The sequence below is a fragment of the Rattus rattus genome, chromosome 12 (assembly GCF_011064425.1).
Source record: "Rattus rattus isolate New Zealand chromosome 12, Rrattus_CSIRO_v1, whole genome shotgun sequence".
NCBI classification, from domain to species: domain Eukaryota; kingdom Metazoa; phylum Chordata; class Mammalia; order Rodentia; family Muridae; genus Rattus; species Rattus rattus.
In genome coordinates, this window is record NC_046165.1 from 76,276,944 (window position 1) to 76,294,003 (window position 17,060).

Consider the following 17,060-nt stretch of genomic DNA (forward strand, 5'->3'; position numbering starts at 1 on the left):
GTGAATTATTATATTGTCTGTTTCTTAAAAGTACTGTTGAAGAGTTTTGACCCCTAGGCCATCACCGTTATCATTTGATAGAATTCTCAGCCTCTGCCGGCACAGCCCCACCGTCATCCTTTCACCGATAGCCAAGTTCCTGGGACATGTGCTGTCTAAGTGCCATGGTTTGCGTTCTCAGGCAGCCGGCTCAGAGGTCAGCTTGAAGCCACCCCTGCATATGAGCTCTGCCTGCTGCTTGTGAGGTACACGTGCTTGCGTGCTTTCACAAGCATCCTTAGAGTGAGGGCGAAGGCATTGAACCCACTGTAAGTAATTTACAGGTCTCCTCAGCAAATGATAAGACAGCTAATTTGTAGAGATTCCCTAATAATCAGGGTGTGTGTGGATGTGTGCTGCTGTTTACTCCAAGGAGTTCCTGTACTGTTCTGTTCTTTAGTGGAATTACCCTTCCCCAGCCTGGGGAGAGATGCTACCGTCTGGAGATTAGGTGATAGTGTGGAGCTGGGGGAAGGGAAGAGTGAGGAGGGGGGTCAGGCCATGTCACAGAGAAAAGCGTACAGACTGTCCTGTGGTCTGCAGCACCTCCTGGACTCCTTCGTGCAGCCGCCTGCTGGCCACTGAAGACATGCCGGGAGTGTGGCCCAACCGGTCGTTTGCTTCTAAACCCTAATTACAGCACAGCCACGCCTCATTTTCCTCACTCGTTCATAAGGACTATGGACCTCGAGAGATCCGGCCAAGGTTTAAATGCACGGAGGTTTCCTGGGATTTTATATTACTATTCTTGTTTGTCTAAGTTCTCTCGACAGACAGCACTTATAACTTTTAAGAAACTTCCTCTTATTTTGAATTTTCTTTATGATTAGTTGAAACTTTATTTTTTCCCCCAAATTAGATGCATTTCCAGATGATTGTTGGAGAACAGTGAGGTTCATTCACTGTGTCACTGGTAGGCTTTAGTGTCCGGATGTGGTTGTGCGTAGAAGGGCCAAGTGCTTGGGTGGTCTCACTTGCCTTCCCGAGTTTTCTGGAAGTAGATTCTTTTCTTTTCTTTTCTTTTCTTTTTTTTGGAGCTGGGGACCGAACCCAGGGCCTTGCGCTTGCTAGGCAAGCGCTCTACCATTGAGCTAAATCCCCAACCCCTCTTTTCTTTTTTTAAAGTGTTTCTTTGTGTATCCCTGCCTACCAGGCTGGCCTCAAACTCTGAGATCTGCCTGCCTCTGCCTCCCAAGGGCTGGGACTAAGGGCGAGCTGCATCATTGGCTGGCATGTGTACTTTTTTCTACTGTTCCTAGACTAATTACTGGAGAGCGGCTAATGATCTGTGTGTCTCTTCCTGCTGGGAAAGCTCACATTGTGACTAGCACTTTATCCAGCCCATTCAGACGCAGTCCTAAAACGCATGTACATCCGATTGTCATTTCCTACATGCAGACGTACAGCTCAGTAATCAAGTCAGTTGGAAGCCAGACATTTACATACATACATTTTAGAGGGGAAAGAAAAGACTAGAAAGACATGGTTTTGAAGTCTTGCAGAGTGATGCCTAGAAAGACGTTCTGCTGCTGGGTTTATTGACTAGATTTCCTACCGCCATTTACTTTGACTAAAATTCAGGTATCTCCACCAAATGTCTGAAAGGAGTGGAGAGCAGCTGCTTAGTCCATTTGCTTTGCAGTAATGGTAGCCACAAGGCGACGGGTCTGAGGTAGTGTGGGGGGTGTTCTACTGCATTTCCTTGATACACATTGTAGGAGACATGCAGAAAAGACATCTTGTAGATGTCAGTGCCACTATACAGATTTGATTGTGCTAATGTATTCTGGCAATGAGTTTCTGAAATGGATTGATGACTAAGTAGATGATAAACCTTAGAAAAACATAAAAAAATCATGAAATGTAGTTAGCTGTGTAGTTCATGGTCTGTTAAAGCCTAAGCTCGTTGATGTCCCACTGACAAAGCTCCCCATTAGTCCTGCCCTGCTTCTTAGAGCTTGCATATTTTATCAAAACTGTCGCAGACACTTCCTGAGTATTGATGTGGTGGCTGGGTCTGTGTAGTCTGTATGCTGATTCCAAATGCAGCTAGCATTGGTGTGTGCAAGACCAGGTCCCTGTATTGTCGGCCTTTTCTGCCCACATTGCTTTCAGATGTCCTAGTTTGGGCAGAGAAATACTTTACTTAGAATGTTTGTGTTGTGCGTCTTTTAAACTTAAGTACACAAGTGTATTTTAGGACTAATACCCATATTTCCCTGTTGCTAATAATTAAAGGTTTTACTGTATGCTTGATTTTAAAATTTTGGTTGCGCATTTTGAGTATAGTTTAACAGACACATGCAGTGGGAACTAAGAGGTACATACCAGTTGATTTGAGTATGAAATGTGTTTCCTCCATTAAGTACTCACGAATAAGCTTTATACTGGCAGGAAATGATGGGGATTTGCTGGTGTGGGGGTACTCCTCTCAGTAGAGTGCTTGCCCTGTTAGCGTGAGAACCTGTATTTGGTCCCTATATCCACATAAAAATCTGACGCTGGGGAGTTGGGGACAGGAGAGTCCTGGGCTCATGGACAGTGTAGCCTACTTAGCAAGCTCTAGCAAATGAGAGACCCTCTCTCAAAGCACAGTGAGCAGGTCTTGAGAAACCTGGTTTCCAGATATATCCATATACATGTCCACAGAGATTTGCTAATGCTTGATTTCAGTGACTATCTAAAATTTAACAGGTACCGTGATTTTAAAATTGATCGTAATACCAGAATCATGAAGGCTAGTCTGTAATTGTAGCCTGTACTTAAAGCCTCTAGACGTTTGAGATTGTCTTGCGTCCCTGAATTAAACATTATATTTTAGTGGTGTGTGATTCTCCCATTTTTCTTAGTATTCTTAAATTCTTAGAATCTTAAATTCTAGAAGCTGGCTGGCCATGGTGGTGTATGCCTTTTATCTTAGCACTTGGGAGGCATAGGCAGGTGGATCTCTGAGTTCAAAACTAACTTGGTCCATGTAGTAAGAACCTGCCTTTAAAAAAAAAAATCTACTTGTGTATAGAAACGATCCATTGCTTCTTTGGTGGTGAGGTATGCTGGTGCTCTGGGTGGGAGTTGATGCTAAAACCTGCAGTCCCTTATAATTCAGTAAGTCAGTGAAGTAGGAAGAAACAGAATTTCAGTGGAGGGTCAGAGGTACTTAAAAGTAGGAAGGAGGGTGTGCTTGTGGGAAGGCTCAGAGAATACAGGCACTTGCCAGCCTGCTGGCCTGAGAGTTTAGTCCTAGAACCCATGTGGGGAAGCGGAGAGCTGACCTCTGCTCATGTCCTCTGACCTCCACACGGATTGTGTTGTGGTTGTGCCCACACAGGTATATACACTCTAAAGTCATGTATGAGTGTGCTTACTGAAATTCTTTTTTTTTTCTAGATAGTATTTGTCTGTGAAGCCTGGCTATCCCGAACTTGCTCTGTAGACCAGACTGGCCTTGAACTCAGAGCTCCGCCAGAGTCCTAAAGGTGTATGCTACCATGACACAAGCAAACACTTCACTCTTATTACTGTGGCGCATGCCTAGTGGTGATAGTCAGAGGAGGAAAGTGTGGTAAAAGGCGACACCTCGGTATTTCTCATCTTCCTTCCCCTGGCGTTGTCTCTAGCTAAGATAGAACAGCCTGGTATGTCTAGGAGGACAACTGCGTACTAACTCTGCTGCCCTCTGCTGTGACATAACAGAATTCATATGAATTCATGACTCAAAGCTTTAGAAGTCTGCACATAACATTTATGTTCAGGATGGCAGTAGCACTCCAATACAGATTACACTAGAGAACTTGGAACTTCAGCTGCGGCTGTGTGTCTGGGCTCTTCCTTATCTGGACACAGATCTTGACAGTGAATCTCTTGATGACTGATAGGCAGCTAACTTGTCCCGAATTCATGAAGATAGTTATATTGCTGAAAAAGAGTAAAGATATGTTGACATACACTGCAGAAAACTAGGACTGGAGTAGGCTCCACACTTAGCTAAGAATCAAAAGCTTCTGAACCTTCAGTCAGACTTGGGAAGGGGAGGAGGAGATGCTGGCTGAGGCAGGAGGTGTGAGGGGCAGGATTCTGTGGACTCCTTTCCTTGGCTGCTGGGACTAAGATTCAAAGTGAATCTCCTGCCTGGTGTGGAAGGGCCTACTTTCTGCTCATGCTTTTTCCCTATTGAATACGGAGGAGCCATTCTCTGTAACGACAGTGACACAGTCTAAGAGCGACTGGTGCTTTCGATGACAGTCTGTTTGGAATAATTTTCATAAACGAAAAATTTTAAAGACCAAACACTGCTATATAGATATGCTAAGTATATGCTTTAAGCAATTTACTGAAATTTGAATGTCTTTCCAAAAGAGCTCTGACAGCCATCACTCCTGATAATGAACTGTTCTGCTAGCTTTCTTTAGGAAAGATTGTGAGGGCCTGTTAGCGGTGAAATACCCAGGTGATGAGCCAACACCCATATTAGAGTGGCCTTCATTCTCGGTGGCATGGAAGATGTGACACATACATAATTTATACATGTCTGACTGGATTTTGAAAGGATAGTGGAACTTATAAGTTTGAAGCATTTGCAGTTAACAGAATAAAGGGAGCTCTGGTTGCAGAACCTGCGTAGAGAAGGGCATCGGTCGGTAAGGTTTATTTATGAATGACTGTATTTACACCTGAGAGGCAGGTTGCTTGACTGCTAAGTCTCAGTTCTTGATACTTGGACTAGACCCCTAACCCCAGGGAAACAGGCAGCCAAGGGTGAGGGTTCCTAAGTACACACTCTAAGGGCAACCTAAAGCTGAAACAGTACCCACCACAGTAAGAAATGAACTTGAGAGACGCACACGCGGTGCCATCAGTGGTCTGTGGTAAAGTGATTTGTCACAGCCTGGATGCTACTGACGCCTTGTTTTTCAAGTGTTTAGGAGAATGTTTAGGAAGGGCCAATATCCATGGCAACGGGCAGTAAAGTATTGCCGTGCTGCCTTGATAGCATTCATCAATATTTCAGTGGCAGAGTAGGATATATAAATTTCTTGGGATACAAATCTACCCAGGAAAATGTTTAGAGCAGCCATTTCCTGACTGGGTGTGAGCATCGGCAGCAGGTCCTGACTGGGACAGAGGCTGAACAGTCACAGAGCCCTGAGAGTAAAGTGCAGTTTATCATCTTCACTGTGTTATTCAAAATTCGGTGTCTTATGCACATACCTGGGTTGTACTTATTTAAGTGTAAAAGATAAACGTGTGTGTGTGTGCACATGTGTGCGCACCACAGCTTTGGAATTGAGCTCATGGCTCTCTTGCACCCACTACACTGTATTTGAAAGAGGCCACCAATGTAGCAGACTGAGCAGCCTGGTTCTTACCTTGATGGTCTGTATCGCCCCAGATCCCCTGACATCTCGAAGGCTGTCTATGGCTTGCTGTGGTGAAATTGAGTCAGACAAGTATAGGAGGAGACAAGCAGCTACTGAGAACATGACAGAAAAATAATGGACTGTTAAGAACTGGTTTGACTTTGTTGCAGACTTGATAGTCAGTCAGACCTCTGCTGCAGCAAACTACATTCAGCGAGCACAGGAACTAACAGACCCTTTACCCTGCATTCTTGGAAGTTAACCTGATCTTAGGAGTTTAGCGGGGCTCATGCTAACTGCCCAGCTGCTAGAAACATTGGCTCACTGGTTCCTGTGTGCGTGTGCTCTGTTTCTCCTGGGTATGGAGCTCTGAGGCACGGTAACTGTCTCTGGGGCTGAGGGGAAGAAGAGCTTTGCAGAGCAGCTCCACGGTCTTATGTGTCCAGCAGCAGCAGCAGCACAGGGTTCCTGGTTCTCCAAGTTCTTGCCAGGTTTGCCCACCGCAGCCACCCTGCAGGCTGACCTCGCTGGGCATCGTTTCCTGTGCTTTCTGCATGCGTATTTTGGGGACATGTTTACTCAGATCCTTTGCTCGCTATTTAAATTGCCACGTTGGTTTACGTATACTGAGTTGTATATTCCCTTACCAAATACATGCTGTGCAGTTTTTCTACCCCATCCTATGTACCGTCTTTCATTTTGACAATGTTCTTTCTTTTACAAACATTGCTAATTTAGATCTTGTTTATCCTGTTTTATAATAATTACTACAGTGAGGCATTTTTGTTTGTTTGTTTTTCTTGGCAGCATACTTTAAAATTAACACCAGTAAATAACTACTTTGTTGCTATTGCTTCTTCTTTGTTTGGGGTTTGGTAAACTTAACATTGTGTTTTCTCTCCTTTAAATAAAAAGTGAGATAAGGTCCCCAAACAGGAGTTGGCCTACTTTGAATTTAAACAGGTAGTGAAAATATATTTCTTACCAAGACAAGATCTTCCAAGTCCTCCATAACAGCTGAAAGGCAAAGAGAGTTTTGAAGTTTGTCTGTTTGCATTTTCTCCTAAGTTACAACTCAAGACTTACTCTCTGCCTGCTATTAACCGCTCCAACTCCAGGTACAGCGTGTGCAGGCGGAGATTAGCCCTGCTGAGTTAAGTCGCCTGAAGCAGTGTGTGCTCACCCAGGTTGGCAGGTACTCTGAATTCCTCTAAGGGTCAGAGAAGGCTGCCTTAGTGACTCCTGAACCCAAGCCCCACATCTGAGAAGTAGGGCATTAAACAAGTAGGAATCAAGACTGACTGTCTTCTCGGTAAATCTGAGTGGTTCTGGAGCAAGTGCCAACCCCGCAATAATCCTTCCTCTCTCTCAAGCACAAAGGTAGCAAGTCACAGAGGACAAGAGAGAGGCTCGAATCCTGATGTTGGCCTAGGTCTTCAAGCTTGCTTTCTTACCTTTTATCTGTGAAATAGTCTTACTAACCGAACCTATATCAGAGTGAGGGTTGCACAAGGCAGTGTTTATAAAGGGCTTAGAACACAGGCTTGAGGGAGAAGGAAACCTCTGAATGCTAGTGGACATGACCCAGCACTGTGAAGATGTCAACAGGTCTGCAACCTTGCAGGAAAACAACAGTCAACTCTCAGAGCTGGAAAACATTCCTTAAACCACCCTCAGAGATCCTCAAAAGTATGTCGTAGGGAAATAAGGAAACGTCCAGCCATCAGATGCCTCAAGCATTCTCCCAGTGCAGGATCACCCATCCACCAGGCTTTTCTGTTTAAGCATCAGGTGGGGATTCTGGCTGCTGGGGTAGAATTTGCTGAGCCCCACTAAACTAAACTACTTTGGTATCTGCAAAGATACAGGTTGCTTTAGGATCTTTGAAAAAACAAGTTTAGAGTCTGTTTGAAAAATGGGTCTAAATGTCTGTAATTTTTAGTAGCTACATCTGATGCTATTTTGCATATACTTACAAAGAAATTCTCTATAGGTGTGTATTCTGAAATTTTGCCTTTGTGTTACCTCATGATGGGTGTGCTGTTTTCTATGGGACTCCACCATTGCCAGGCTCTTTCATGGGTGCTGGGGGTCAACCTCAGGCCCTCACACTTGAGTGGCAAGTACTTTGCCAACTGATTATCTCCTCAGTCCATAGAAGTCATATTTAAAAAGACCACTTACTGATGAGGGATTTTTTTTTTTTTCCTGTGAACTTTGAAAGTTCAAGTAAGTGACTTCTTTGCTACCAAAAACAACTGGCAGGCTGAGATGACAAGTTAGGAGACACGAGAGCAAGAGTAATGCCACACACTGGTGGAGACTAGAGGAAAGGAAAATGCCTGAACTCCTACTCTAAACACTGCTTGTTGCCAATGCCCTTGAGGTGTGGTAACAGGAAGTGTGTGGGTGCGTTAGCTCTCTGTCCTGACAGCAGAGCAACTCGAGTCATTTTGACTGGCATGTTGCTTGTGTGGTATCCGGGGAAGAACGTACTGTATCAGGGTTTTTCGGTTGTTTTTAAGGCAGGTGGCCAGCTCCTCCATGATTTCCCAGCAGCTGCCAATGTCGGGAGTCCCTCCATCTGGGATCGGATGATGATGGGTGACAATTCCATATTGTTGGTAGAGGTCCAGAAGGTTTGGGACTCTATATTTTGACAGTTCCCCTCTGGTGCAGAAAACAAATACGTCTTGGATCCCAGAGCTCTTTAGTTCCTCTGCCAAAAGACCAAGACACACACAGATGCATGTGTAAAACAGGACACGTTTAAATATGATCATGAGAGAGAATATGGAGTTACGTTCTTCAACCAAGCTAGTAACCAGTGAAACTTTGTCAGTATGAAATATCTAATGAAAGTACCTGAAACAAAAGCTGCTTAGAACTAAACCAGATTGATTTATGAGTAAAATGCTTTTGAATGAATTTCGGGATTGGCTGACGGTATTGATATTCTTGCATTAAAACTTGGTTCTTTTCCCTTGCAATAAATACTGCCTTTAATAATTAGGATTTAAGCTCTTCAGAAGGAATAGATAGCACTATTTTTAATCCCACCCCCACCCCCCGGATCAGCCATGTTCACACTCAGGCAAGTATCATAAATTGTCTTCAGCTATAGCTCCCGTATGCTTCCCCTGTTCTGCACTGTACCACACCAACCTCGGTTAACTTCTACGGACCAGGTCTTGAGAAAATAAGGCATTAGCTGCACTAACTGTATATGGTTTAGCTCTTTTCATTTTAACAGTGGGAACCAAGAAATATTTCTATAGGATTTTATACTAGAACTTAAAAGAGATGATTTTCTTTTTTAACTGTATAAATGTACGTCAGGATAGGGGTATATTCATGTGTGTGCAGTGCCTGTGGCCTTCAGAAGAGGGCTTTGGATCTCCAGGATCTGCGGTTACAGGTATAAGCTACCCAATGTGGGCTCTGGGAACTGAATGCTGGTCATTTGCAAGAGCAGTACCCACTTTTAGCCACTGAGCCCTCTCTTAGCTTCTGAACCTTCTTTATGGCACTGTTTATTCTGGATGATTATTGCAAAATAAATAATTCCCAGCCCCAACTGTGGACACTCACCTACCCAAGTACAGAGCCTTTGCAGTTAAAGTGTAAAGCATACACATTGTTTCAAAGACAAAGAAATAAAGATCAAAATGATCTTAATATAATATCTATGTGTGTGATGTACATATATATGATATTCCTATTACATGTAATATATATTATATATACATATATAATAGAGTGAACTGAGATTATGTGGGGGAAGGAAAGGGTCTAAAGAGAGAAGGAAGGAAGGGCAGAAAGGAGGGGAATGTGGCCTAAACTGTGCATTTTTACAATTGTAAAAGAACATGTGGTTACTGAAGCTTTCAGAAGAGGGAGTAATTTGTCATAATGTCTCCATTCACATTGGCTAGATTCTAATACAGTGGTTTTCAGGCTTTTCCAGAGGACATATCACAGGGACATTCTATGTCTTCCTCACCAAGTGTTTTGATCTGTTCTATGTAATGGATTCTATGTGTGACTTCATTGTTTAAAAAAACGTTAATGAAAAAACTAGAATCTTCTTTTTATAAAAGCCCCTAAAATAAACAGGAAATTCCAAAATGTGTAATACTAGTTTTGAACCAATGATCTAAATAGTATTTGCTTATAGCTTAATGTCTTCCAAATGGAACATGGAAGTTATCTCCTCTCGCTGTATGGATACCTAACGCAGAACATGTTTGGAAATTCCTCAAGGGTCAATTCAAGTGTGAGTCTCTTTTTGTCCTTTTTGTTGGTACAGGGTCTCATTCCGTAGCTCTGGCTAGCCTGAAGCTTGCTGTATAGACCATGTTAGCCTTAAATGCAGAGATCTGCTGCCTCTTTGCTAGGGTCAAAGGCATGTGCCACCATGCCTGACTTTCTTCTCATCTTTTTTGATAGGTAAGAAATAAAGTATATTAATTGATATTCCAGAATGAGTAGAATAAAGTATTATGACTTTAAAAACTATTGGTCAGCATCTGTGAACAAGGAAAGCGATTCATGCTGCCTTGGCCACCCAAATGCTGGTTTCTACATCTGATTGAGGGCGGGTCCCTAGGCTCCAGCTTGGGTTTAATTTAAACTACTACAGCGATGTCCACAAGGAACAGTGCGTTCAACGTCACGGGCACTGCAGCGTGCAGGTTTCTTACTTGCACTCTTTTCTCCCTCAAACAGACAGAGTCTGTCATCAAAGTTTGTATGTGTAACTAGGACTGTGGAAAACAAAGCTGTGTTCAGATAAATAAACGGTGAGCCCTTGGGCTCATCACCAATACCTTTCCACATTCGAGAGTTCACAGCTAGAAATGCCATAAGATTTCATTTTGTATATTGAGAAGAGAATATAGTTCAACAGTTTCAGGCTTAAAACAAGACCAGTAGTGGGCTTTTATCAGAGTGAACCTACCTGTATCTTTTTGAATGTTTCTTCTAACATCTTTAAATTTACAACCTACAGATAAGGCAAGTAAAAAAAAAACAAAACAATCAGTTTGCAGTTGTATAAGAAAGCGTATTTAAACACACACACACACACAAGCTACTGTAGAAAGTCATTTTACATGGCTATTCATGTTTCGGTTCCATTTTAAATGTACATATTAATTTCTAGACTCTTAGACACACAGCTGTGTAGATTGGTCAATTTCCCTGAAGGGGTCCAGGTGCAGGAGCTCCTGGCCATGGTCTCAACCTCATTTCTGCCTGGCTTTAAGTCTCACTGGATTGGGTGAGTTAAAAGTGTAGCCCTGGATGCAGAAGGTGTTCCTGAAGGCTTCTCTAAGACAAGGTCACCAGTCTGTGTGCACTGAGCCACCTGTCAGCTCACCACAATCTGCCTTCATATTAATGGAAGCCACCCGAGTGTCCTCACCTACCTGGAAGAGCACATAAACCGAGAAACTGAGAACAATTCACTCGTGACAGAGGTAGCCTACGAAGAAAAATGTATAAAGTTTAGTTTTTAAAATTGCACAAATGGAAATTACGCCTACCTAACAAGAGTGCCTGCCACTGAGTAAGGAAGGGTGCTTTAGCGTTTTACAGCAGTCACAAAACACCAGTCCATAGTTAAACGGGAACAGGAGGCCTAGAACCAGTAAAAGTACAGAAACGGGGCCGTCCTTACTTTAATGCCAATTAAATCTTAAATGAGCGAGTTAAGCCTTTACCATGAAGGTAATGGCTCCTGGATTCTCTACAGGAAGACCCAGTGACCCTGTGGTGTGACCCCAAAAGCTTAGGACCAGTGTTCCTCAGTTTCGAGATGCTGGAAGGATTGCATAGACTTTTGGTAAAACTGAATTATAGATATAATTTCATATGAAGAGAACAGGCTACCATCCTTTATTGTCAATACTTTTGATTAAAATGGAACAGGCTTCTAGAACTCAGTCTTGTTTGCAATCCCCAGGGACAGAGGCTCCCCGTCTGAGTGTCAGGAGATGAGCTGAGAAAAGCCATCATGGGAAAAGAGCTGGGGTGGAGAACTAGATTTAGTTTTGTGTTTAGAACGGAGCTGAGAGCTTATTTGATGACAGAATAAAAGACCATCCTCAGTCCTCACTCTTCCTGTGGAGGGGAAGGGTGTTTCCTCGGGAGATCAGAATTGTATTTTCTGTGCTGGGGCATGAGTAGACAGGTAAGCTGTTACTGGGTAAGACTGCTGGCTTTGTGGGGACGAGCGGCTTTATGGGGATTCAGTTGCGGGCTGCAGAGATGACTTGGGAATTGATTGATGAGAAACTTTGTAACGATTGATGTTGGTCCACCTGACTGGACTAAGAACCACCTAAGGGATTGGTAAGGCGCAGGTGCTGAACCTAAAGAATGGACTGCAGGAAGGTGAGTGGGGAAGAGCGCTTGGCTGACTGGAAACCATGTTGGGGCATGTCCCTCCCTGGTTACTTCATGTTACCATCCTACCCTGCTTCTTCCTGACAGTCATGGTCTGAGTTCCTGTGTCCCGACATGCACCTGCCCCCTGCTACAATGCATGGAGATCTCAAAAAAGGAACCTTCTCTCCCTTAAGACATGTATGTTGGGCAAACAGTTATATGATATGGCTTTTATTTTACATGGTCTACTGACGGACACATCACCATGACCAATAGTTCTGTGTATTAAATAGGATTTAACCTAGTGATTAATTATTAAATATCCTATTTTGGGCATTACTGTTTCAGATGCTTTTTTGTTTTTGTTTTTGTTTTTGTTTTTTGTTTGTTCAGATAGGGTTTCTGTGTAGCCCTGGATGTCCTGGAACTCTCTCTGTAGACCAGGCTGGCCTTGAATTCAGAGCTCCGCCTGCCTCTGCCTCTCTGCTGTGATTAAAGCTGTGTCACTGCCACCCAGATGGCATTACTGTTTCTCTAACTCTAAAAGAATACATAAATCTTGGTTGGAGATAATTTTTAAAAAATCTTCCTCTTGTTTACTTGCTGCTACAAAGAGTTTTATTTTCTCAATGTCTAAAGGATTAAAAGGGGGGGGGAGTGTAGTTTCATTTGCTATCAGATAATAAAAATAAATCATGGAGTAAGAGAGTCACTTAAAGATTAAAACTCTATAACTGGCCCAGAAAATGCTTGGTATTTTCAGTTACGAGCCTGACCTTGCCCAACTATGATGTAACATGGAATATTGTAACTCACCACTGAAGTGCTGACATACCATGAAATTTGAATTGGAGTCTGCTCGTCGTCAGCAGGCTCTTCGTCTGAAGAATCAAACTCGCTCGCTTGTATTGAAATGGGCTTCAAAAGAAATGCTATGTTAAATTACTAAAAGGAACATTTGCATGTAATCTTCACATAGCTGATCCATGATTAAACACCCTTTGAATCAATATTTGCAATTTTTTTAGTCATTGATCTGGGCTATCAGAGAGATCAGTAATACCAATAATAGATTATTACTGTTGACTCTCTGATTAATCACAGCACAGTATATTGGGTAGAGTTGGACGTCCTTGGATAATATCAGACAAGGCACCTGAGTTTATCCTGGATCGGTTTTCCTCAATTCTGAAGTACGATTTGCCCATTCCACCTCAAACATGTCTTAGACCTTCTATTTGTGTGCTCCAAAGACCCAAAGACCCTGTGGTACACTGTCTACCTTCAGCATAGCTAGAGAGACAGCGGTGTGTGCAAGATAGTGTTAAACTAGCAGAAACCATGTGCTGCAGAGCAGAAGGGATCACTGATCACTCAGGGAGCACTGAAGGGTTTGACAGAGACCATTGAGCTAAGCTTTGAAGAAAGTGCAGGTTTCTAGGTAGACTGGGAAGTTAAAGCAGTCAGTGTGAAAATTCAAGAGCTGAGCGAGGTACGATGGTGCAAAAGCTTTGATTCAGCAGTGGGGAGACGAAGGTTCAAGTTCCAGAGCAATCGTATACAGGGCCAGGTTGGCTCTACAGAAAACACAAGAGAGCATATGGGTGGAGGGGTGGAGGACTCTGTATTCATTCTAGTAGAGATGACAAGAGTCAGTGAGCACTGCTCACCCCGTTTCTAAGAAAAATAACCCCATACAGCCTAGCAAGTGAGTAGACATAGAGACAACCAGTCTCCCCTTATCTTTATGAATTACTGGATTACAGGAATTCTGATGGACCTTATATTCTGATCTAAGCGGGTGTAACTCAGTTCTGGATGCATTTCTACATGGAAGGAAAAAAAAATATTCTTCCCCACTCCCTAGTTGGAACCATCTGAGATCAGACATTTTAACAGTAAGCGTGTAAAAAAAAAAAAAAACCATCATTTTTAATGAATGTCAAAGTATGCTGTGGCCGAGTGATTCCCACGTCAATCCAGAATGGGACTAATCTACCCCTTCCCAGGCAGCGATGGACTCCTGTGTGCTAAGGTGGAGACCAGAAAGCAGGCAGACCTCGGGAGGAGGAAATGGTGGGTTCTACTTTGTTCAATCCCTCTATACCAGAGGTCGGATATCTTCCTCTTCTGGACAGCTGACCCAGTGGACACAGGGCTTGCAAGAGTAGCCACCTGACTGCTTGGCTTTAGTCTTGCTGGAGGGACAGATGACAACTGACAAGCTATAGATTGCGATTTCTTTGGATTGCTCTTTGGTATAAAACGCAACGGAACCCAAATGAAGCCTTTAAGTAGGGTATGAGCTGTGAGGTAGAAACTATAGGTCAGCCGGGGCTTCCAACTCATGGCTAAGACCCTTTTTCTTTTCTCCTATAAACAAGAGTTTACGCTTGAGTGACCCATTCACTCCACCCCTCCCAGCTAGGTGTGGATAAATCCTAACAGGCTAGACGTCCCTGCTTTCCCAAGGCCCAGACAATCTGAGGGGAACAGGATGCGGTGCCAAGAGGTCACTGAGGGAGGGTAGCTATCGTGACCGCACCTACAAACAGGGTCGTGACAGCCTTGCATCTGAGGCACCATACCACCCACAAACCCGACCGTGACAGCCTCCGCATCTGAGGTATCAAGCCACCCACAAACCAGGTCGTGACAGCCTTTGCATCCGAGCTGTCAAGCTGAATGGTTTGGCCCTCTCTGGCAGGGCCGTCATGAGCCCCCACAGGCGGTCAGGGAACCGCAGTGCCTCCGCTCCGCCTCCCCGACGCGCAGGGAGGTTACTAGGCGAGTCAAACCGCTGGCCGCCCAGCAACGCAGCCGAGGCCGGCCAGCGTCTACCTCAGCGGCGAGAATCCTCCGGGTCCCGCCGGCCCCACTCACCGGCTTCATCGCGGGCCGCCACACGCAGTAACCAGTGCCGCCGCCCTCACAGCATCCACGACGCGGCCCGCGCCGAGCCCGCCACCGTCAGCTCATTGGTCCGCTCGCGTGGGAGGTGGCGCGGGGCGTTCTAGCAACCAATCATATCCTCGCTCTGTTTCTTAGTCCGTGGCCTGGCTCAGCCTCTGACTGCTCATTGGTTCGGAGGAAGTCTTTGAAAGACGCGCGGAAGGCGGGCCCGGAAGAAAATGGATTGACTGGAGGGCTCCGCCCCTCCGCCAGTTGGGGGCGTGGACGTGGCAAGGGGCGGGGCGAAGGGGTTCCCCACAAGCTCAGCGCTTTGGAGACTGTTGGAAGTATTTTCTGAATGATAGCAGGGTAGGGAGATTTGTCGGCTTTCTTAAGGTTTTCTTTTAAATTATTTTAACTTTAAGGGCGTGGCGATTGGTGGCGGAGAGCCCTGCATCGGAGGCGTCCATGTGAAAACTGTCACTGAAGTCATATCTAGTTAGGACTTCTACTATGGAGAGTACTGAAGAAAGAACATAGGCATACTCGATGCTGAATGTTCTTTACTGTTCCCGGATGTACAAAAGTTAATGTGTAGATCAGCCTTCCAGTTCACGAGGTAGAAATGTGCTAAATTGTATGAAAAGGAGATAAAATATGGTGTGTGTGTGTGTGGGGGGTCTCCCTTAGCAGGCTTCTACACAGTCAGTCAATAATAAAATTGTGCTCTGAGCCTGCTATTTGGGGGCTAGGAACTGAACTCTGAGAGCAGTATTATGCTCTTTACTGCTGAATCTTCTCTCTAGGTGTACCTCCCACCTCACCCCCATCCCCCACCCACCCTGAAATTTGAAGAAAGCAGAAGTTTCCTCTGTTACCCTTATGTCAAAGACAGTGGGCACAGGGCTAGTAAGTAGGTAAAGAAGATAGCACGATTTGACCTAGAAATTGAAGTAGTCATGGTCCTCCAGAGAAATAGAAGTGTGTGTGTGTGTGTGTATGTGTATAAAATGGTCTCCTTTGGCTTGGGGATGCTGATGAGTTCAAAATCCAGTAAGAAGTTAGTGGCTGTTGACTCAGAAGATTATAGTTCAAGTTCAAAGGCAGATTGTTGGGGGACTAGAAAGAGTCTGTGTTGTAAATGAACGGTGAAAACCGTAAGTCAAAGAATCCTCCTTGTGCAAAGAGAATCTTATCTTTTGTGGTCTCCAGGCTTCCAGCTGAGTACTATGGAGGACAACCTGCTTTGCCCAAAGTCTACCAACTTAAATGTAAATTACACCCCCTCATACTCATAATAATGCTTTCCCAAATATCTGAGCACCGGGCTTCGTTAGCCAGGTCAGGGCATGGCTTAGGACTTCCCTTATTGTTAGGAAATGCCATGGCCAAGAAACAAGTTGGGGAGGAAGTCAGCTTACACTTCCACGTTGCTGTTCATCACCAAAGGAAGTCAGGGCTGGAACTCAAACAAGGCAGGAAGCTGGAAGCAGGAGCTGATGCAGCAGTCATGGAGGGCTGCTGCTTACTGGCTTGCTTCCCCTGGCTTGCTAGCCTGCTTTCTTATAGAAGGCAGGACCACCGCCCAGGGATGGCACTGCCCACTGTGGACTGGACCCTCCTCCACTGATCACTAATTGAGAAGATGTCTTATAGCCTGATCTCCTGGAGACATTTCTTCAACCGAGGCTCCTTCCTCAACTTGACACATAAAACAGGCTAGTGCAGTGGACAAAATGAACACGGAGTCCCACTGGGATTTTCTGTAGTCAGTGAACACTTTTAGATTTGTGCTGTCCATATTGAATGCTCATATCCAAAATCGAAGATTAAGCTAGAACAACAAAGCAAGAAATGCTACTTTACAGATATTCTCTTTTAATGTAAGTCTGCTTCCTTAGATGATGTTGCAGTCGACATAGGGAACTAGTTACCACCTACTACAAATTCACTGTGGGACCTAGACCAATGCATAAGAGCCTCGATCAAGATACACAGGAGGTGTGATGAGAAGCAGTGCCCTGTGTGTGGAGTAAGGTTGTCATGAGTGTCAGGGGTGGGAGCACTGGGAATGTGGGCTGAGGAGCTGACCTAGGGAAGCCGGTACCACAGCAAACCCCACAAAACCACACCCCGCATCCGGCCTCACTTGCTTACCCATAAGCATTTGCTACTGTTCGAGTCTGAAATATCCCTCACAGGGTCATGTCCTGGATGTCAGCCCAGCTGAGGGCACTATTTTGGGAAGTTCTAGTAACTCTGAGGAGGGCATGTCTGGAACTGTCTCCTTTGACTCTGGAATCCTCATTTGAGAGAGTAGGTCTCTAAGGGCAGGCATTGGGGATATATGACGCCTTTCTACTACCAGTGCCCCTGTCCCCA

At 44.6% G+C, this 17,060-nt stretch overlaps 1 protein-coding gene across 1 annotated transcript; it reads right to left on the reverse strand.

The window, feature by feature from the left end:
* Positions 1–3,759: 3,759 nt before the first annotated feature.
* Positions 3,760–14,778, reverse strand: Cdkn3 (cyclin dependent kinase inhibitor 3). The gene is given in 9 exon segments (XM_032918038.1): positions 3,760–3,930; positions 3,933–3,954; positions 5,406–5,509; positions 6,382–6,413; positions 7,893–8,115; positions 10,357–10,401; positions 10,826–10,881; positions 12,622–12,704; positions 14,670–14,778. Coding segments are annotated over 9 exon segments (636 nt in total). The 5' UTR covers positions 14,679–14,778; the 3' UTR covers positions 3,760–3,868.
* Between the last annotated feature and the right edge of the window lie 2,282 nt (positions 14,779–17,060).